The sequence below is a fragment of the Salmo salar genome, chromosome ssa12, assembly GCF_905237065.1.
Source record: "Salmo salar chromosome ssa12, Ssal_v3.1, whole genome shotgun sequence".
NCBI classification, from domain to species: Eukaryota; Metazoa; Chordata; class Actinopteri; order Salmoniformes; family Salmonidae; genus Salmo; species Salmo salar.
The window spans coordinates 34,879,375-34,902,136 of record NC_059453.1 but is presented as its reverse complement, the minus strand read 5'-3'; the positions used below and the strand labels follow the sequence as shown (position 1 = coordinate 34,902,136).

At 42.6% G+C, this 22,762-nt stretch overlaps 1 protein-coding gene across 22 annotated transcripts in view; it reads right to left on the bottom strand.

The window, feature by feature from the left end:
- Positions 1-1,890: 1,890 nt before the first annotated feature.
- LOC106564840 (kinesin-like protein KIF16B) overlaps positions 1,891-22,762 on the bottom strand; it is a 34,330-nt gene continuing 13,458 nt past the window's right edge. Inside the window, exons 17-28 of one of the 22 annotated variants that reach the window (XM_014131288.2) lie at positions 22,610-22,698; positions 21,485-21,517; positions 21,108-21,161; positions 17,695-19,050; positions 12,598-12,774; positions 10,718-10,823; positions 10,445-10,492; positions 10,085-10,135; positions 5,944-6,069; positions 5,670-5,759; positions 5,481-5,564; positions 1,891-4,039 (exon numbers count right to left, since the gene is read on the bottom strand). In XM_014131288.2, the coding sequence (XP_013986763.2) occupies positions 3,869-4,039; positions 5,481-5,564; positions 5,670-5,759; positions 5,944-6,069; positions 10,085-10,135; positions 10,445-10,492; positions 10,718-10,823; positions 12,598-12,774; positions 17,695-19,050; positions 21,108-21,161; positions 21,485-21,517; positions 22,610-22,698 (2,385 nt within the window). In that variant the 3' untranslated portion in view covers positions 1,891-3,868. Of the gene's footprint in view, positions 4,040-5,480; positions 5,565-5,669; positions 5,760-5,943; positions 6,070-6,205; positions 9,375-9,465; positions 9,482-10,084; positions 10,278-10,444; positions 10,493-10,717; positions 10,824-12,597; positions 12,775-17,694; positions 19,051-21,107; positions 21,162-21,484; positions 21,518-22,609; positions 22,699-22,762 lie in introns of those variants that run through there. The other 21 variants (XM_014131289.2, XM_045691293.1, XM_045691294.1 and 18 more) reach the window with 21 other exon arrangements.

Genomic DNA, 22,762 nt, shown 5'->3' with positions numbered 1-22,762 from the left:
GATTTAAGTTGTCTGTGGTTTTTGTTCTCACTGTTCCTTTTCACTATTATAATTTGCATGAGTTATGTTACGGGTCTCGTTCCCCCCCCCCCCCCCCAAGACTGCAGGGCCAAAGGGATTCGTAACAGTGTATTTTTCCGTCCTGTAGCCTCGAGGCGTGTGTGAACTTGCCTCGGAATACTGGAGTATGTACATGTCACCTTAAATGAGTTAGATCATGAAAACGGAACTTAACTGGAATGGTCAGTGAATTGCTTAGCTTTTAATGCAGGAATAGTATACACATAATTATTGTATATACACACACAATCACACACAGTCAAAATACAGTGCATTCGCAAAGTATTCAGACCACTTGACTTTTTCCACATTGTTACGTTACAGCCTTATTCTAAAATTGATTACATACACACACACACACACACCACACACACACACAACCTCATAAAGTGAAAACAGGTTTTTAGAAATTTAAAAAAGGTCCCACAGTTTACAGTGCATGTCAGAGCAAAAAACAAAGCCCTGATGTCGACGGAATTGTCCGTAGAGCACAGACAGGATTAAATATATATTTTTACCTATATTTAACTAGGCAAGTCAGTTAAGAACCAATTCTTATTTTCAATGACGGCCTAGGAACAGTGGGTTAACTGCCTTGTTCAAGGATAGAATGACAGATTTTCACCTTGCAACCTTTCGGTTACTAGTCCAACGCTCTAACCACTATGCTTCCTGCCGCCTGATTTGTGTCGAGGCACAGCTATGGGGAAGGGTACCAAAAAATGTCTGCAGCATTGTTAAATGGAAGAAGTTTGGAACCACCAAGACTCTTCCTAGAGCTGGTCGCTGGGCCAAACTGAACAATCGGGGGAGAAGGGCCTTTGTCAGCGAGGTGACCAAGAACCCGATGGTTATTCTGACAGAGCTCTAGAGTTCCTCTGTGGAGATGGGAGAAAATTCCAGAAGGACAACCAGGCCTTTATGGTAGAGTGGCTAGACGAAAGCCACTCGGTAATAGGCACATGAAATCCCACTTGAAGTTTGCCAAAAGGTACTTAAAGACATGAGAAACAAGAACTCTTTGGCCTGAATGCCAAGTGTCACTTCTGGAGAAAACCTGGCACCACTCGTACGATGAAGCATGGTGGAGGCAGCATCATGCTGTGGGGATGTTTTTCAGCGGTAGGGACTGGGAGACTAGTCAGGATTGAGGGAAAGATGAACGACGCAAAGTACAGAGAGATCCTTGAAAACCTGCTCCGGAGTTCTCAGGACCTCAGACTTAGGTGAAGGTTCGCCTTCCAACAGGACAACGACCAAGCACGAGTGGCTCTGAATGTCCTGAGTGGTCCAGCCAGAGCCCGGACTTGAACCGAATCTAGCCTCTCTGGAGAGACCTTAAAATAGCTGTGCAGCGATGCTCCCCATCCAACCTGACAGAACTTGAGAGAATCTGCAGAGAAGAAATGGGAAAAAACTTCAAATACAGGTGTGCCAAGCTTGTAGCGTCATACCTAAGAAGACTCGAGACTGTAATCGCTGCTAAAGGTGCTGAATAATGGTTCTGAATACTTATGTAAATGTTATATTTCAGTTTTGAAATTTTAATACATTTGGTAAAATTTCTAAAACCTGGTTTTGCTTTGTCATTATGGGGTATTTTGTTGTGTAGCTGTGGGGAAAAAAACAATTTAATAATACGGCTGTAACATAAAATGTGGAAAAAGTCAATGGGTCTGAATACTTTCCGAATGCACCGTAATTCATAATTGAAAGTATTTAAAATATTACACCCATTTCAACATGAGTTACGCAAGAAATTGTTTGATATGCTTGCTGTGTATTACACCAGTAAGTGTATTACTCCTGTAAGATATTCAAGAGGTCATAAACTGTCCACTTTTAATCAGTTGCATCCATGTTATAAACACACAATGCCACATCAAAATATATTGCAGAAGTTTTATCAAATGTATTGATTTTGTAAATGTGTCAGTTACAACTTCAATGAAATGGTACAGCTAATCAGTTTCTTGCTGTACATTATTTTGCAGATAGCTAAGTGTTTTTACAGGACAAATTCACAAATGAGCTGTCAGTTATGAAAATCAATAATCCTAATTATATTCCAATTTCAATTTTTTTTTAATATAAAACAAAGTTTATACTACAGTACTTACATATGACCAACTTCAATCCCTCAACTTGGAGTCTCAAAATGGACACCAGTAAAGCAAAGTAATACTCCTCTTACATCATTAACATATCAAAGCTAAATCATCTCCAACTGAAATCAACAATAGCAGTTATAATATACAATCCCTTTTATGACATTCAATGTCAATAGTTTACATTGCGTGTGTACAAGCACTTCATTTAGAAAACTATGCACATAAACATTCAAATATACATTATATGTATACAATATGGTTCACAAAGGGAGTGATTCAAGTTTTTGCACTACACTAAATAATTATTTGTTACAGATTTACAAAGACGTACTAAGGTATGAAAGTGTTTCTGAAGTGTTAATACAGTCACTGTTGCTGATTCAAGTGTGAAACTCAGAAGACTTGCAGTCAACAAAAGCGTAATTCTATTAGACAGCTGGAAACATGGAGAGCAACACTGTTAGCGTCAGCTTTCACAACCAGTAGGCACACCAACTGCCTAGGCCCAAAAAAATACAGTCTCGACTATACTGTGCCACCATTAGTTCAATGATAGTATTCAGGATTGTGAGAACAATGATTCAACCTGCACCAATGCCATATGTGACATCAGCTTGACTGTTTTTTTTTACTGTAGTAGCTACCATTAAAAGGTGAAGTCAAAGACTATTACTGCGACAGCTCACCAAAATGACTAGTTAACATTTCACCTACATTGGGAGTGATCATGAGTCCTTGTTATTGCACTCAAAAGTTCCTCTCCTCAGACTATTTACAATTGATACATTGTGTAATAATGAGAAATTGGTATCAATATTAAAAAAAGGGGAAGTTCATTTTTGGGCTAGAAGAAATGTAACCCATGGTTGGGTTAGTCTACTTTTATGATGAGGAACCATCTAACATTAAGTTATAAAATACGAACATCCCCTTTAAGCAAGTTCGAGAAGCCATGACCCGTACAGAAACAGGATACATTTATCAACACTACAAGTAGTGAAGAATAATGCCTTCATGGTCAGTTCCCATAGTTACAGCACATGTCAGTCTCAATTGCAGATCACCAGAAATGGTAGAAACTAGAGTTGCCAAAGAAATTATAGCTGCATAAAAATAATTTTTTTGTAAAGCCTCCCTTCAAAACATTATTTCTGAGTAAACTGTGGTGAACAGGAAGAGAGCAGAGTAGATGACTTAGTAAGTCTTCTAGATTGGCAGCAGTTGCATTACCTTTCAGCAAGGCCCGCTTTAGAACCATTTTGTGTCACTGTAATAGCAAATATTCTACACCGGTTGTCATTACATTACTTACTTGACTTATAAGATAAGACCATTTCTCATGCGTTTGGTCCTCATAAAAGAAGTACCATTTCCACAAGAAAGGAAGGAGAGTGAGTAGGAAAGGAGATCTAGAAGAAAAAAAGTAGTAAGGTGAGTAGTAAGTTAGATATCTGTTCTTTAGTGCCTCTGATAACTTGGTTGTACTGAGGTCAACACCTAGACTGCGACCTGCGAAGGCACTGCACACATTGGTTTTGGGATTAAAGCTGCGCCATCGCAGCCTGGTCACAGATCTGTTTGCGCCATCTCGCCAACTCCAATGGTCAATGCATGACAATGACCCTAGGAAATGGCAAAACAGCATAAAAAGATCTGGGGCAAGGCTAGCTCCAACCCGTCCTCATCTAAAAATGTCTTCAACCAGTTCCATGGCTGCTGTAGTCAAAGACGCCCTTCTTGAAGAACGGGGAGAAGTCACAGATGGTGTACTTGGACAGCTGCAGACCACCCTCAGAGTCTGAATCAGTGCGGAGCGGAGAGACCGAGGAGGGCGACATCATAACCCTGAAGAAGTTTTTCAGATATTTCTGGAGGAGCAAACGGAGAAGAGTGAGGTATGACTACAAGTAAGAGAGAATACTATAGATTAGTAGGGTGTGAATTAGCAATGACAGTAGCATGGAGCATTTATCTCCTGCTTAGTCATCCAACCATAGAACAATATTTCTTCTTATCCATACAATAAATCATTCCTACAGTGCAATCTACAGTTCAAACACACTTTAAAAAAAAATCTGGGGTCACCAACCTTTTCGTTGTCAAAGAGCAAACAGAGATCTACCGCTCAGATTATTATTTTTTAAACATGACTTAAAAGAATGTAAGCCTATGCAACATTAATGAGGTTTGTGCAGTAGGCCCAATACATTATTACAACATATTTCACTATGCTTGGCCTTCAGAGACTATATATATATTTCAAAACTTAAGCCTTGATAACAAGGCTTTGCAAGGGACAACTGAGCATGAATTGAAATAATTTGCAACTAATTAGCTTCTGTTTTTTACTGTACTGATGGTACCTGCATCTGATGGTCAGTTTAGCAGAGGGAGAGAGCAGCAGAGGGTCTGCCTCTCAAGTTCCCTGCTCTCTCCTTTCCTCGGGGAGACTGACCAGAGAGAGGGGACAGTCTTCCACCTAATGGCGAAACTCAAGTCGCACTACATTATTTCTGCCTCATGCACAAATTCACGTTGTTCTTATGACTAGAGAAAGGGGCGAAAAACAACAACAACAACAAAAAACACGACGAGCTGCTAATAATAAAAACGCAGGCCTGTCGATTCATTCATTGCAGCTGCAGTGGTGGTTGTAGCGCGAGTAGAAGTAGGGAGAAACGCTTTTTAAGTTTAGTAAAAGTGTTAAATAAAAACAGTGCTGAATAAAACCTTAAACATGAACTCACTCAAACACATCAGCTATTTGCTGCATCTTTAACAGTCTCGCTTTGGTCAGGGTTTTAAAAGTTATGAACTCACCTAGGCTAGTATCAAACTTTGCTGTGGGTTCGTGGAAGCTCTAGGCATGGTGACTTGAGCTATCCGATTGGCCAGCGCAGTAGGAACACTTGATTTAGCTCTCTTGGTCTGCAGGGTAGGCAGAGTTTGTCCCTTGGTTAAAAAATGGAAACACTTTGCCTACCCAGCGCGCAGGGCTTCTGAATCAAGTGCACCTACCGCCAACAGCGCAAGACTAATAAAAACAAGAAATTTGAGCGTAAGGCTTTATCATTGGCTTTTCTACAGAAATGTTTGCTGATCGACTAGGAATGCCTCGCGATGGACAGTTTGGTGACTACTTTAAAATGTATGTTAGGGAACAATTAGGTCTCTGAACTGATGGATGAGAATAACAAACCTTCAGACTTTTGTCATTGATTGACAGATTTCGATAACCCTGTCAGTCATTACAACTTAAATATACTACTGTTAAGAAACGCAATAGTATGTGTCAATGGCAGCACCCACCTCCAAGTGACTCTGCCGCTCAGCAACCATTCTCTCATCTCGGTTTCCAAAGAGTTTTTTGGGAGGGAATTCTAAAGCTGCAAGCTGGTATGGAAGAAGGTCATTAAGATCGCATCGATTATACTACGACTATCTCCAATAGGGGAGGACATGTTGTATGTAGTAATTCCTAGTTCATCAGTCTTTTACCTCAGGGTATTTCATCTTGAGAGTTTTGTGCATTTCCCGAAAGCGGCTGTATCTCCTGAAGACGGTCCATGTTTCATCCATTACAGTGATCTAAAGAGAGAGGAAAGTACTGAGTACAAGACTGATACAACTAACTCATTGAATAACACCAGAATTCTAAAAATTGAGCACTAAATAAGTACTAAGACATGGACCTGTCAGACATGTACGCAAGACCAGAGACAGCAAAGTGATGATCCTGGATCTTGAGAGATACTTAACAAGAGAAGCTTACCTTAATTTCAAACTCAAAGTGCTCATCTTTCCCTTGCCCTCTGAGAACGTAGCGAGGAATGCTAATTCTAACGGGGTCCTTTAGGCAGCCGGAGTTGGTCCCAAGAGGGACAGAGACAAATCGCTGCTGGGAAAGACATGGGTGGAATAAAAGGAAATTGGGAGAGAGAGAAATATGGACAGGAAGGTGGAGTCTTATTTATATGACAACAGTGAACGGGTATGAAACAGAACAGCGAGATACCACCAGGCAACACAAAGGCTTATTCAGAACACTATCTTTATTTTTTTGTTAAAACAATTAAACATGTTTTATTAACATTATTGCAGTGATCATAGTCACAAGTCATATTGTACACCAGACATTCATGTTACTTTTCACACATATTCCTCAAAATCATATTGCACATTACCATATGATTGATATGCATAAACAAATACACAAACATATTGAAGAAAACGATTTCACCAGCCATAAATGATTTATGTGAGCATTCATGTAAGAACAGAGAAGGAGAGCTAAGTTGACTAAACAAAAGGGCACCCTACTCCCTGTAGTGGGAAAGAAAATCTATGAAATATCCAATTAATTAACTAACTACACCAATACAAAACAATTAGGTTTGTGAGTAAAACTGTTCTTGAAGTGACAACGATTTGATTAAGGTGTACCACCACAGTGGCAGTATGGTAAAGAGAAGCATTGAAATATACTATAAAATACTATAAAATCAATGGCAGCCATTGGAGTTACACCTTTACATTTTAGTATTGATCTATATTCATAATATGGACATGTATTTTCTTATAACACAATGTTCATGAGGATCCTGTAGATACATTTCAATAAGATGTTATATTGACATTGTGGATGTACATTAACAATTACAAAAGTCATGGTTCCCATGTTACAATAATGATGTTTTAAAAAAAAAAGAAAAAAGATGAACTAATCAAACAAATCATTTAAACAGAGTCTTAAATACACATTGGAAGTGGTAGGACGGTGCCGTCATGCTCAAACAAAATAGGATTTACAAGTAAAATATTTACTATAATGTTGCTAAACTCTTATAGTATGCAAACCCTAATGTCATCAGTCTAACTAGCTGATTATTATTCTCATAACTGCAGTTGGCTGACAATACTGAATGTAGCTGGCTAGCCAACTCACCATGGCTTTCTTGCTCAAGTGCAACGCTGACAGAAAACAAGAGTTCAGCAGGACGGCATGGTCATTACACTTCAGGCCTGCAGTGGCAGTTAAACTCCTTTCCTTTTATTACCTATTAGCATTACATCCTTTTATGACCTGTAAGCACAGCCTTAAAATCAGGTTGACAGATGATTGATTAGGATTGCTGCATCCGAGGTAGAGCTGAAAGTTAATTTCCAGGAATCAGCTGGGGGCCTGCAATCAGATGGTAGAGGGACAATGGCTACGCCTTTCCTGGTTTTTCTTTTGGTCTCAATCTGCCCTTTGTGAGTCGTGGAGAATGCGATGTCAAGCACCATACATCTATCGCTGTGTCTCACAAGCACACATCGGATGTCTGAGCGTCTGCGCAGCTCTACTCCCTGAAACTGGGGTTGGATGGGAACCAGAGTTGAGCCTCGAGGTACCGGGTGGAACACAGCATCCTCTTGCACCAGGCCTATGTGGTTGTCTGTGAGAAAGAACTGGCAAAGGACATCTTGGCGTGAGGTGGAATAGTTCTCCACCTTGATAGAAGTGTAGAGAAGAAGGTGTATGTCAGCCAAGGAGGGCTTGTTGGGTCCTTCCATGTTGCCGTGCAGGATGTAGAGCAGGTCCGCCATGATCCTCTTAAAGCGTGAGGTAACACAGAGGCCACAATCCAACAGGAGGTCTGGAACGTGGGACCTCCAGTCCAGAGAGAGGCATGAGAGGTCTCCACAAAGCAAGGGGTGGGCTCCTGGGCCTTCCTGAACCTCTGCCGGGGCAAGGATTTTCAGCAGGGTACAGCATAGCTCCTGGGTAAGCTCTTTGCTGTGGGTGAAGATGACAAAGATGGTGTCTTCAGTGGAGCCCAGGAGTCGTACATGCTGCCCAGCAAAGCTCACTTGGATCTCCTTGATGTGCGAGAGACTGAAGTGCTGAAAAACTGCCAAAGGCTGGTTGTTACCTAAACCAGTACCAGCGGAGACTGCATAGAGGTCGGTTTCTGATAACAGTAAGCAACTTGGTTGTGGTGTAGGCTGTTTGCAATTGGCAACGTTTAGCCAGTAGATACCCAAAAGGTGGTGGGAAGTGGCAGCGATTTTGGGCGTCACACAGTACAAACGAATGAGAATCTTCTGAAGTGGAAGAGACTGTAATTCTGAAAGGCATATGGGAAACTGCACGAGCGTCTGACAATAAACTACAGGCTTCCCGTCTTTGTATGTTGTCACAGAGCCTTTAGGCCATAATGAAATGTCTGTAATTGCAGACATATGACCTTTCTCGGGTACATTGAAAAGGCAATTGCCTGTCAAATTGGCAAAATGAACTTTATTCTGCCTTGAGTCGGGTTTCATTGAAGGGTCAAGCTGCTTTTTCTGAACAAATGGAAGATCTTTTGTAACTATGGTCATGTACTGAGAGAATGTAGTAGTCAATGCTGAAGTCTCTCCTGCTCGAACCTGCCGAATGATATCCCGTGTACTCTGCAGATATCGTCCAGCATCGTTGTAAACTCCAGACAGCTTGCCTGCCAAGTATCCAAGGACGTAACTCTGTTTGGCTCCCAGTTCGTTGGTTAGTCGATCCGGTTCTGAAGTTACCAGATTCCTCTGCACCTGCCCATTTACAGACCCTTTAGGGATCTTGTTGAGACCAAAGTAGCCCTTGATGGCGATTTGTCTCTTTGAACTTTGTCTCAGTATGGGGACTTCAGAGTTGATCACGGTTGCGGTGTCGTTACTTGTCTTGCTTGTGTTCTGAACTTTGGTAGCTTCCACAGAGTCAAACTGTGTGAGTCCGTGCAACACTGGGTTTTCTGTTCTGGTTTCTCTGGACTGAGAATATGATAGACTTTTGGTCTTGTCAACAATGTTGCAACTAAAATTGGTTACGCCCTCATCTGGGCTACATTGGCTGTTACTTCCATCCTCACTGACTATTGTGTTTGTAGTCCTAAATCCCCAGTCCTTGGTTTTAAAATCACAGCCATTGTTCTCACTCTCAGCTTGGTCAACCTTCCCCTTCACTCCCACCTGCCACCATTTTGCTTTTTCACCCTCTTTATAAGGCATTATGCCCTTCTGTGCCAAGACTTTGGTTGCCCCTTCTGGGTTGCCAATTTTATCTAACTCCGAGTGGTCTTTTGCACCTTCTTCTTCTGAACTTGTTGTATGCCCTTCCAGGAGAGTGCTCGTCTCAAGTACTGGGACATACAGGTAGCTACGCCACAGCAAGGGCATGGAGTCTTTCTGTGTAGACAAGGGGGGGATTCCATGACTATAACTTCAAACCAGAGATCACAGCTCTGAATTATATAGTCTTTCAAGTATTCATTCTCACCCCAGTAAATTAAGTTCTTCCTCCACCAAGTGTAAAAATCCAGTTGTGATTGAAATAAAATCCAGATGAGCAAGATTACAATTCAAAACAGAATTAAAAGAGATTGATGATTGTTATGCAGCATAAATACAAAATTACACATGCCAGGCTTCCATGCAATCTTGTCCTTTTGTTACAAAACCAGATATCAACCCTGTTTGGCTGGACATTTCTCCTTATCCTGTTCTACACTTAGGTTGGCCTCCTCTGTCAGTGACTGATTTCCTTTAGCCAATTCAGTATTTTATCCAATGTCCTGCTTCTTTGTGATTGTGTTGATTTTTCTAGTCAATATCCCCATAAACAGCTATATTCTTATGTTTTTGCCATTTCTTTATAAAGGTCTTAAAAAGGTTATTGGTTTAGGAATCATATATGGTTTATAAGATACAAATTTGGGATTCCTGTAAAACAGGATGTTCCCCAAAGCTCCTTTTACAAACGGCATGTATTTCTTCCATAGTTGGTGTGGTGGTTAGTGAAGATTCAGCATGATTGCCACTCAAGTTAAATTATTGTTTAAAAATGTCTGGTTAGTTTCTTCATCTCCAACAAAAAAAAGAAAATACTCAAGTCTTACCTCATATTTCAATTTCCTAGGGTCAACAGGGTTTTGCAGCTTGTTGTCATCCTGTAATGAATAAGACCACACCTCTAAGCAATGACAAAAAAAATACTAAAAGATACAATGCAATGTCAAATTCATCTCAAACTAAAATTGCATATGCTGCGGTAAATGGATAACTTCGCCATCAGGCAGCAGAGTTCCTCTCCTATTGGGGAAAAGAAAAGAAAACGAGGCAAAACATCATCCACATAATTAGAGAAAGGTTGGAAAAAGATCCCATGTGATTGGTCCATGTAACCTCTATAGAGAATTATCAGAAATGCATGCAGATTATAGTCCATTCTGTGTACCGTGTCGAGGACCTGGGCTTACCTCATCTGTTAATGTAACAGAACTAGAATCATTAACTTCTTTGTCCTCCTGTAGGATTGAAGAACTTTATAATTGCTATTTTTCAAAAGGCACAATTTCCAAATGGGGGTTTCTTTATTAAGCTCCCATTGTATGGGAGGCTACAGTGACTAAGACTATGAGTTTGAACATCAATAATATATTCTTGAGATTGAGAAATATCACCATCTTAATATTGCATACGCTCTGTACGGAGAATGCAAACAAAACAATGTTATTATCATTGATGCTTACCTGCAGAGATTCAGACGAAAGTGAGAGCTCAATGTTTTTGTCACCATTGAAGAGGTTCAGCTTCTGTAACCTTCTCTTAACCTCCTCCTCAATGTATGCATTTATCCTGTCAACGGATAAGGAAACTTATTAGACACTCAATCTACAATGGCCAACCCTAGGGTCCAAAAATATGGCATCTTCAATATGATCATCTGGTAGTTACTTTGACATCTACATTTCATCATTCCCCACCTACAACAAATTTGCCTGTGCTGTTTCTGGCAATCATTGTGAATATTGCATAGGATTTGACACATACAGTTCCTTCAGAAAGTATTCACACCCATTTACATTCTCCACATTTTGTTGTGTTACAAAGTGAGAATTAAATACATTTTAATGTCTTTTTTTGTCAACGATCTAGACAAAATGTCAAAGTGAAAGAAAAATCTAACATTTGCCCAAAAGAAAAAAAGTACAAAAAAAAAATACATCTCTTGATTAGATAAGTATTCAACCCAGAGTGAATAAATGTTAGTCACAATTACAGCTGTGAGTCTTCCTGGGTAATTCACTAAGAGCTTTCCACACCTGGATTGTGGAACATTTTCCCATTATACTTTTCATAATTCTTCAAGCTCTGTCAAATTGGTTGTTGATCATTGCTAGACAAGTATTTTCAGGACTTGCCATAGATTTTCAAGCAGATTTAGGTCAAAACTGTAACTCGGCCACTCAGGAACATGCACTGACTTCTTGGTAAGCAACTACGGTAAGGTTATTGTCCTGGTGAAAGGTGAATTAATCTCCCAGTGTTTGGTGGAAAGCCGACTGAACCAGGCTTTCCTCTAGGATTTAGCTCGATTCCGTTTCTTTTTTATCCTGGAAAAACTCCCCAGTCCTGAACAATTACAAGCATACCCACCACTATGGCGGCCACCACTATGCTTTAAAATATGGAGAGTGATACTCAGTAATGTGTTGCATTTGACTTGCCCCAAAACATAACACTTTGTATTCAGGACAAAAAGTGATTTGCTTTGCCGCATTTTTTGCAGTATTATTTTACTGCCTTGTTGCAAACAGGATGCATGTTTTGGAATATTTTTTATTCTGTACAGACTTCTTTCCACTCAGCCATTAAACCCTGTTTTAAAGTCACCATTGGCCTCATGGTGAAATCCCTGAGCGGTTTCCTTCCGTTCCGGCAACTGAGTTAGGAAGGACGCCTGTATATTTGTAATGACTGGGTGTATTGATACACCATCCAAAGTATAATTAATAACTTCCCTATGCTCAAAGGGATATTCAAAGCGTGCTTTTTATCTACCAATAGGTGCCCTTCTTTGCGAGGCATTGGAAAACATCCCTGGTCATTGTGGTTGAATCTGTATTTGAAATTCACTGCTTGACTGAGGGATCATTCAGATAACTGTACGTATGGGTACAGATATAAGGTAGTCCTTTAAAAAATCCTGTTAATCACTATTATTGCTCACAGAGTGAGTACATGCAACTTATGTGACTTGTTAAGCAAATGTTTACTCCTGAACTCATTTATTGGGGCGACAGGTAGCCTAGTGGTTAGAGTGTTGGACTAGTAGCCGAAAGGTTGCAAGATCGAATCCCCGAGCTGACAAGGTAAAAATCTGTTGACTTGCCTAGTTAAATAAAAAGGTTAAAAAAATAAAATAAATAAATGTAGGCTTTCCATAACAAAGGGGTCGAATACTGCTTGACTAAATACATTTCAGATTTTTATTGTTTTTGTTTTTTTGTAAAAATTTAAAAAAACATATTTCCATGTGGCATTTTGTGTAGGCCAGTGACAAAAAAATATATATTTTAAATTCAGGCTGTAACAAAAAAATGTGGAAAAAGTCAACGGGTGTGAATACTTTCTGAAGGCACTGTACCCGTCATCGGCGATAGGAAGCACTGGGGGTAGGCTCTGGATTGGGCTGACAGGGGGGGTGCTGAGACTGGTCTTTTCATCGCAGCTCCCAGTGTGACTCCTTCCACTTCCCTCAGTTTTACTGATCCTCTGCTTCAGCTTATGGATCTCCTGCTCCACCCTGAGGACATGGAGAGAAGATGGAAAGTTGTCATGCGTCTATGAACCCAAAGAGTCATGATAAATACACTCATTCCACAAAACTATTAGTACAATATCATTATAAAAAGGCGGGGTTACTCATTTATCATGTCCATAATCATATTACCAATTGAGGAACACAATTTTAAACAGGAGAGATTGACCAATGTGATAATACCATCATCACTCATCAATGACACTCATTTACCATCTTGCATCATCTCTTGAAACTTTGACATAAGCTTATCTACATTTTCCATAATTATGTGGACAGTGTTAACTCAAATACGACAACGGCAAGGTTCCAGTTTAACAACGTTTACTCAACCGTATTAGCACAATACATGGTTGCCATTACACTCAGGCCAGGTTCATCTACAACAAGACTCCTGCGCAGGCGCACTAATAACAGAGTGATATCACCGTAAAATAACAGAAATATAGGGATACTTAAAACATGAACTTAACAATCTCACACTTTTCTTTAAAGACAAATAAATACAATAAATGTCCCAAGTATTATTTAAGTTACCCATTACAAATGGGTTGTGTGACAAAGATTTTATTTGTATTACTCAAGCTGCCACTTTCCATTGCTAGTGCCTTTAGGAGCACAAGACCGGATGCTCTCTTTTTAGTCAGAAAGTCAGCAAGCTGTTCCTTTGTGGTCGACCACAGAATCCGCTGGATTCTCTGTGTTTGAATAAGTTCCTTGATGCTGCTAATCTGAAGACGAAGTCTTTTCTCTGTGACAGACTTGGTTGACTTCACAGCATCAACTAATGAGTAGTTGTCAGTGACACAAACTACAGGTAGAATGTGCCATTTTGTCTCACCAGTGGTAAGCTCTGAGAACAGAGTTGCAAGAAAGATAGCATTGTCAATTACATCCACAAGAGCAAGGGTTTCTCCAGCAAGTGTGCTTCGGACAACCCTTCTGATCCTTTCTGACTGCCAACAGATAGGTGAGAATCATCCTCCTTCACCCATTAACACAATCAGATGTCCACCTTGTGTGCCTTCATCTGTAACATTCTCTAGGGAAGCATCACTGAAGACAAGTAGTTTCAGAGAGTATTTTCCAACATGCTGAAACTTTAGAGTCACTTGTGATTTCAGTTGCCTAATGAATGGTTTGTACAGTGGTGTGTTTTGTGTTGGATGCCAAGTTGCAGCCATTAAACATAACATCAGGTCTACTCTGTCTAGCAACCCATAGAATTTAACCCATCTTGGAACTCTCAATTCATCAACTTCAATTCCACAGAGAGAGGAATTTCTTTGTACGGCTCTTGAATAATCCATGTGGATAGGTTGAAGATTCTTGATATAGCTCTCCTGTTGCATCAGTATTGTTCCATCAACTGTAATAAACTCTATGCCAACATACAAAAATGATCATGCTCCTCACGGCTGACCTGGACAGCTTTGAGGTGTGGAATCACAGATCTAGCAAAGGTCTGTGAGCCACCCCAGATGAAGTCATCAACATGACAGGAAAGTACTCCAGTCACATTGCAGTCTTGATCAAGCCAATAGAAGACTGCAGGATCCACTTGTGACAGTTTTCCACCTGTACTCAGCATTGTTGCCTTGACTTTGTTGTACCAGTAGAGTGATGCATCTGCCAGGGAATACACACTTTTCCAGTGTTCCTTTGCTCTTAGCGTCAGGCGGAGGTCAGATGTGAATGACCCTTGACAGCTCTGTTCCCTGCAAAAATGCAGGTTTGATGTCTATGGAATGAAGTTTCCATTTTTTCTAGCAGATCACTGTCAGTAGTAAGCTTAGTGACTGAGGCGCATGTCGGTGAATCTTTTGGGACTTCTTTAGCAGCCAGCTCCTCAAAACCTCTAGCCACTAGACGTGCTTTTGGCACTATTCCAGGTAAGGATTCTTTAAAAGGGTACACACCCACCTTGTTGAGACACATTTTTGGCCAATGTCTTTGACTTCCTCAAACACCCCATTTTTACTCCAATTACTGAGCTCATCTAGCTTAGCTGAGTCAAATGACACATCCTTTGTTTCAAGTACATCATCATTTTGAATGTCATTCTGTTTTTCTTGATTTTCCATGGGTTCAATTCTCAGATTATCTACAAATGACAGGTCAGCTGACCCAGAAAGTATAGCTAGTTCAGAGTACTGCAAGTTGTACCAGTTCTGGTGGTTTCCTGTGGCTTTTCCTGCTCGTCCAATGATGGTTGCTGTATGTGGAATACCACTTTCTCTGTCCATGTATTTAACAGTTTGTCCAGTTTTCAGATGGGAACAACCATGTTGTCTTAACACATGTGGCTGTTGTTGAATGTTTTTCTCATTTGAACGCTCAACAGTATTATCTGTGGCATGGTTGAAGGTCTCTGCTCAATTTCCTGTGTCAGTTTCAGTGTCCATATCTTTGGATGCGACATCTGGTAGGTTTGTGTCTGTTAAGGTGTAATTTTTGTCATTTTCATTAGGAGGCTGATTCTCAGCAACAGCCGCTCTATCTTGTTGATCATTTACTTTCAGCAATCTTGAGTGATGCACCTGATAATGGTGCCTCATAAATATCACCACACCATCTTAGCCAATGACTACTCCCGGTCCTTTCCACTCGACAGTCAACTTGTTTGTTGTACACTTTGTTTCCAGTCTCGCACTTTTTGTCGGTGTGTCGAAGCTGTTTACGCAGAGCCCTGCGAATTCTCTCTGGACACTCTGCTTCAGTGAACGCTTTTCTCGCTGCATGTAGTGCTGAAAGGTGCTGTCCCACCCATGCACTCACACTAGTCCCTTCTAGTGCTGGTGGCTTGTCAACCAATAGAGGGAAGATTAGGGTTCTGCCCCAACACTAGTTGGTTGACCCTTGAACTCCAAACACACCAAGACATTCGTGAAGAGGGCACGACAAAGCCTATTCCCCCTCAGGAAACCAAAAAGATTTGGCATGGGTCCTGAGATCCTCAAAAGGTTCTACAGCTGCAACGTCAAGAGCATCCTGACTGGTTGCATCACTGCCTGGTACGGAAATTGCTCGGCCTCTGACCGCAAGGCACTACAGAGGGTAGTGTGTACGGCCCAGTACATCACTGGGGCTAAGCTGCCTGCCATCCAGGACCTCTACACCAGGCGGTGTCAGAGGAAGGCCCTAAAAATTGTCAAAGACCCCAGCCACCCCAGTCATAGACTGTTCTCTCTACTACCGCATGGCAAGCGGTACCGGAGTGCCAAGTCTAGGACAAAAAGTCTTCAACAGTTTTACCCCCAAGCAATAAGACTCATGAACAGGTAATCAAATGGCCACCCGGACTATTTGCATTGTGTGCCCCCCCCAACCCCTCTTTTTACGATGCTGCTACTCTCCTTTTATCATATATGCATAGTCACTTTAACTATACATTCATGTACATACTACCTCAATTGGGCCGACCAACCAGTGCTCCCGCACATTGGCTAACCAGGCTATCTGCATTGTGTCCCAACACCCGCCAACCCCTCTTTTACGCTACTGCTACTCTCTGTTCATCATATATGCATAGTCACTTTAACCATATCTACATACTACCTCAAATCTGCCTGACTAACCGGTGTCTGCATGTAGCCTCGCTACTGTATATAGCCTGTCTTTTTACTGTTGTTTTATTTCTTTACCTACCTATTGTTCACCTAATACCTTTTTTGCACTATTGGTTAGAGCCTGCAAGTAAGCATTTCACTGTGTTGTATACAGCGCACTTGACAAATAAACTTTGATTTGGCACCACAAACTGTGTGCGTACATGCAGTATCAATCACAGCACAGCCTAAGGATTCAACTATAAAGATCTCAGTATCAAAAGCAGATTCGTTTGAAAACAATGCAATGTAAAAACAAAGAGAGAGCAGTGTAACATTTTCCTCTAAGTTTAACTTGTTCATTTTTATGAGGACCGTCTTTAACCCAAAGGTAAGTGCTTGGACAAATAGCACGTTTTGATCCATATCTGTCCAGTGGATGTGTGCCGGGCAATGGCGTCCTCGTCTGTTTGTCATGAGAATGTGACTTTGGCGCCTTTTCTCCGATGCTCAGTGTAATATCCTGCGTCACTCACTTGCATTCCATCTGTTATTGGCGCGACAGACGTCTTTTCACCCAGAATTATTTTCAGTGCCGACTTCATTGATGCAAAATTCAGCATAGTACAAGCAGTCAAAGCCAACAGTTTCTCCCTACCATCCAGACAGGCAGTATCTAGCAACTTGAAAGCTAACCCTGCATCCGGGAGAACCACGTCCAAATCAATGATGTAGTCCATCATTGCAACCGAAATGTCTCTAGTAACACTGTCAAAGTTAGAATATGCCTCGTAGACATGGTCTTTCTCTTCTCTATGAAACACAGAATCCAGTGCTTTGATCAAAGTTCCCATAACATCATCCTTGTTCAAATCCTCAATGGATATTTCCAGTGCTGTCTCTCTCGCTCTTCCTTTGAGCGATAATACCACCGCAAGTGCTTGCTTTTTCTTGTCCAGATTAGTAACCCGTGTCCAGATTCCAAGTTCATTTTTTCAACTTTCATAAGACCTCCTCGTCGAAGCGAGGTGGCACATTGTAGTTATTAACCATCCTCTGCTACCAATGTTAACTCAAATACAACAAGGTTCCAGTTTAACAACGTTTACTCAACCGTATTAGCACAATACATGGTTGCCATTACACTCAGGCCAGGTTCATCAATGAGACTCTTGCGCAGGCACACTAATAACAGAGTGATAGCACCGTAATAACAGAAATATAGGGATACTTAAAACATGACCTTAACAGACAGCAATGTGTCTACTACACACCTTCCACTAAAAGGACAAATGTTTTACTATTCATTGATTCTACAGATTTATCTGTAGTGACAGTAAATAACAAGCGTGCTCACCTCTCCTGGTCGAGTTCCCGCGCGGGCCCCAGAATGGAGGCCTTGCGCCTGGATTCCTCACTCTCGGGGGCCAGTGAGACACTGCGCCTCAGCGCTAAGTGCCTTCTCTCCAAGCGCGCCACCGCCTGCTCCAGGGCCTCACGCTGCTGCTTCGCCCGTGACTCCAGGATCTCCTTCTCCTTGCGTCGCACTTTCTCCTCCTGGCGCGCCACGTTGGCCGTGAACTCGTACGTCTCCTGCAGCTGCTGAAGCTGCTCGGCGCTGGCGCAGTGCGAGGTAAGGCGCTCCTCCTTCTCCTCAAGTTCCTTCTCCACCTGGTACAGGGTGTTGTCTAGTCCCAGGGAGATGTTGGATATGCTGTCAGCACCAGTGGAGGTTCCGAGTTTCTGCAGCTCCTCCGCCCTCTGCCTCTCCTCGGCCACCGCCGGCAGGAGGCTGTCGGTTAGGCTGGCTAGCCGGCGCTCCTTGAAGAGGAGGCACTGCTCGGCCTGGTGCATCCGCTGCTCCTCCTGGGAGAGTTCAGAGGCGTCCTGTGCTCCCTTCTCCTGGGTCTCTCGCAGCTTTTGCTGCCGCTCCTTGTGAGTGTGGACCAGGAGGGCCAGGGCAGCGCGCTCTGAAGCCACCTCCTTCTCCAGGCACTTCTTCTGCTGCAGGAGCCCCTCCTCCAACTGACCCAGCTCCTTCACCTGTGCTGCCTTGAAGTCCGTGTAACGGACCTGGGCGGCGTGCCCGGCCTCCACACCCATTCCGTCACAGTCGGAGCGCCCGCTGGCCTCCTTGGCGCAGAGCAGGGCCTCGCGGATCTCGGCCAAGGCACGGCGCTCCTCGTCCAGGCGCCGGGTGTCCTCGCGGGTCAGCAGGGCAGCCGCCGCCTCGTGGCGCTCCCTCAGCTGCTCTTCCAGGCGCCCCACCAGGCCTAGCTGCTCCAGCTCGCCCTCCTCCAGCCTCCGCCTCTCCGCCTCCAGCCGCACCGCCTGCTCCTCGTTCTCCTGCTTCAGCCGTTCCAGCTCACGGAAGATCTCTGTCTGCTCGGCACGCTCTGCCGCCTCGCTATGGAGACGCGCCTCCTCGTCCTGTGGCTTCTCATCCTCACACTCCTCCAGCCGCTGGCACCTCTGTAGCTCCAGCTCCTTGGTCTCGCGGTGGCGCTCCTCCTCAAAGCGCTGCTTCTCAGTCAAGAGGTCACGCAGGCGGCTCTCAATGTCCTGGCTGCGGCAGCGGAGGGTCTCCTCCTGGCGGCGGATGCGCTGCTGCACCTGCTCAGACTCCTTGCGCTGGGACTCCACCTCCTGTTGCAGGAGCTCCAGCTCCGCCTTCTCACACTTCTGCCTGTCTTCCATCTCCTTAATCAGCCTCCTGCACACCAACCAAATATAAATAATACATTAGAATAATAGTGAAGACATCAAAACTATGACATAACACACACATGGAATCATGTAGTAACCAAAGTGTTTATAAATATAAAATATATTTGGATTTATGAGATTCTTCAAAAAGTAGCCACCCTTTGCCTTGATGAGAGCTTTGCACACTCTGGGCATAATCTCAACCAGCATCATGAGGTAGTCACCTGGAATGCATTTCAACAGGTATGTCTTGTTAAAATACATTTTTAGAATTTCTTTCTTTCTTAATGCATTTGAGCCAATTAGTTGTGTTGTGACAAGGTGGGGGGGGTATACAGAAGATAGCCCTATTTGGTAAAAAGAACAAGTCCATATTATGGCAAGAACAGCTCAAATAAGCAAAGAGAAATGACAGTCCATCATTACTTCAAGACATGAAGGTCAGTCAATCCGGAAAATGTCAAGAACTTTGAAAGTTTCTTCAAGTGCAGTCGCAAAAATGATCAAGCGCTATGATGAAACAGGCACTGATGAGGACCGCCATGACCCAGAGTAACGTCTGCTGCAGAGGAGAAGTTCATTAGAGTTACTAGCCTCAGAAATTTCAGCCCAAATAAATGCTTCACAAAGTTCAAGAAACAGATAAACATCAACTGTTCAGAGGAGACTGTGTGAATCAGGCCTTCATGGTCAAATTACCATACCTTCAGGCTTTGATCAGGCCCTACACCCAAACAAGGGCACTGCGTTCATCCACCTCTGGCCTGCTGGCCCCCCTACCTCTGAGGAAGCACAGTTCCCGCTCAGCCCAGTCAAAACTGTTCGCTGCTCTGGCACCCCAATGGTGGAACAAGCTCCCTCACGACGCCAGGGCAGCGGAGTCAATCACCACCTTCCGGAGACACCTGAAACCCCACCTCTTTAAGGAATACCTAGGATAGGATAAAGTAATCCTTCTAACCCCCCCCCTTAAAAGATTTAGATGCACTATTGTAAAGTGGTTGTTCCACTGGATATCATAAGGTGAATGCACCAATTTGTAAGTCACTGTAAATTTCTGCAAAGAAACCACTACTAAAGGACACCAATAATAAGAAGAGATTTGCTTGGGCCAAGAAACATGAGCAATGGACATTAGACCGGTGGAAATCTGTCCTTTGGTCTGATAAATCCAAATTACAGATTTTTGGTTCCAACCGCCATGTCTTTGTGAGACACAGAGTAGGTGAACGCATGATCTCTGCAAGCTTCACGGTGGGAACCACACATGGAGGAGGTGTGATGGTGTGTTGGTGCTTTGCTGGTGACATTGTCAGTGATTTATTTAGAATTCAAGGCACACTTAACCAGCATGGCTACCACAGCATTCTGCAGTGATACACAATCCCATCTGGTTTGCGCTTAGTGGAACTACCATTAGTTTTTCAACAGGACAATGACCCAACACACCTCCAGGCTGTGTAAGAACTATTTGACCAAGGAGAGTGATGGAGTGCTGCATCAGATGACCTGGCCTCCACAATCACCTGACCTCAACCCAATCGAGATGGTTTGGGATGAGTTGGACCGCAGACCGAAGGAAAAGCAGCCAACAAGTGCTCAGCATATATTGGAACTCCTTCAAGACTGTTAGAAAAGCATTCCAGGTGAAGCTGGTTGAGAGAATGCCAAGAGTGTGCAAAGCTGTCAAAGGCAAAGGGTGGCTACTTTGAAGAATCTAAAATATATTTGTTTACTACATGATTCCATGTGTTACTTAGTTTTGATGTCTTCACTATTATTCTACAATGTAGACAATAGTAAAAATAAAGAAAAACTCTTGAATGAGTAGTGTCCATACTTTTGACTGGTACTGTACATAGCAAACAAGACATTTTTTGTATGACTAGTATTGTACGACTAACAATAAGAGTCTCCAATAATCATGTGACATCAGCATATTTGCTTTTAAAAAGCTCACACCGTTCCTACAATGTGGTGTATTGCAGGTGACTATTGAGTCAACATTGGACTTTTTGTACAGTCAAAATGTGAGCGCGCGCACGTGCGCACCTCCCCTCGCACCTTTTGTGTTCCAGCTTCTCCAGCTCTTCCCGTTGCTGCCTCTCAATTTCCAACCTAGGCAAGTACACCAATAGCATTTAGCTGGCTTAAAAACAATGACAGGGGAGACTGGACTCAAATACACACTAGAGTATTACTCAACGAGACGGCATGATCACAGAAATGAAGGCTGCAATTGGCATGACTGAAGAGCTTCATACAAAACAGTGATTGAAGCAAGCGGGGCAACGTGCAAAATCATAACTAAAAACAAGTGTATGGTGGCTTATGTTCAAACAAACAGCAGTGGTGTCAGGACAAAGTGAAAAAGATGTGTCATGTTTCACTAGCATTGTTAAAACAAAGCAGTGAACATTGAACACTCTGGTCGGGTCTACCTGAGATAGATGGGCCCCTTTTCAGTGAAGAGACTGCCAAGGGAGGATTCAGAGATACATTAGTTACTGTACTTTTAAAATTAGACTCAATGAAGAGCAATAATTACACAAAGGAGTTAAAACAACACAGCCATAACCGTCACCAACGTTCACTAAATACTGGCTGTGTATTCATCAGAATATCCATGGTTGCTCTGGACCTACTAATTTCGTAGCTGTTTTTTGTCTATGTGTGCATACCTACCTAGTAGGTACCTAGTTGGTTGTTCTAGGTTTAAAAAAAATCCAGTTTAGGTCTAAATTAGGAGTAAGAACTATGGCATTACTTGTTGTATTGTCCAAAACTGAAAAGAAGACTACGTGCTTCCTCCACAAGGGGTGCTGTAAAACAACAAAACGAATGCATTCTCTAGCAGTTCTGTACAAGCAAAATGAATCGCTGGCACAACAGATTTTTGGAGAGTTTGTAATAGAATCAATGAAGGCCATAGAGTTTGTGAGATGTGGCATTTGTGACGAGCAGCATTACCAGCTCACATGATTTAGGCTTGAGTCACAGCAGTTGCAATGTTACAGACCTCCTCCAATCCAAAGTAAATATTTCCCCCATTTTGAGCTACACCTGTGCCAACCGCCTAGATCATCATAAAAACTACCACAACACTGATGTCTTTGACTGGGTACTGTAACATTGTATTTCAGCAAAGTAACTGACACATTTTTATTTATTAAAAAAATAAAAATACAATCAATTCACTGCTTCAGTCAGTGGTCACGCGGGTGAGCAGCAGCGGACATAAGCGAATGTAGGAAAAGGAGCGCTTACGAACTCCTGAGAAGGCAGGGGGAACTGAGCAGAGGGAGTTGGGGTGAATCATTCATGCGCTGGAGCATACATTTCACTAATCCCAAACCAGCCCCTACTGCCTACGCCCCATGCACTCCTGGTGATCTGAGAGGAATAGATTAGTATAAGGAATATGGGAATAGCATCACCTTGCCCTCTTGAGTTTTCTCCGTATTGCCTACAGCTATCCAATCCTCTCAGATCTCCACAAGTGCATAGACAGTAGGGGCTAGAGGCTGATTTGGGATTAGGTGATACATACACCCACGTACACTCACCCTGGGTTGTAGAGCATTACCGTGGAGAGGTTCTCACATGATTTGTTGAGATCGGTCATAGACAGACTAAAGGAGGAGAGCAGTCCACTCTGGGAAAAATGTCCAACACACAACAAAAGTTCAACAACATGACCATTGACCTCATGATGACTC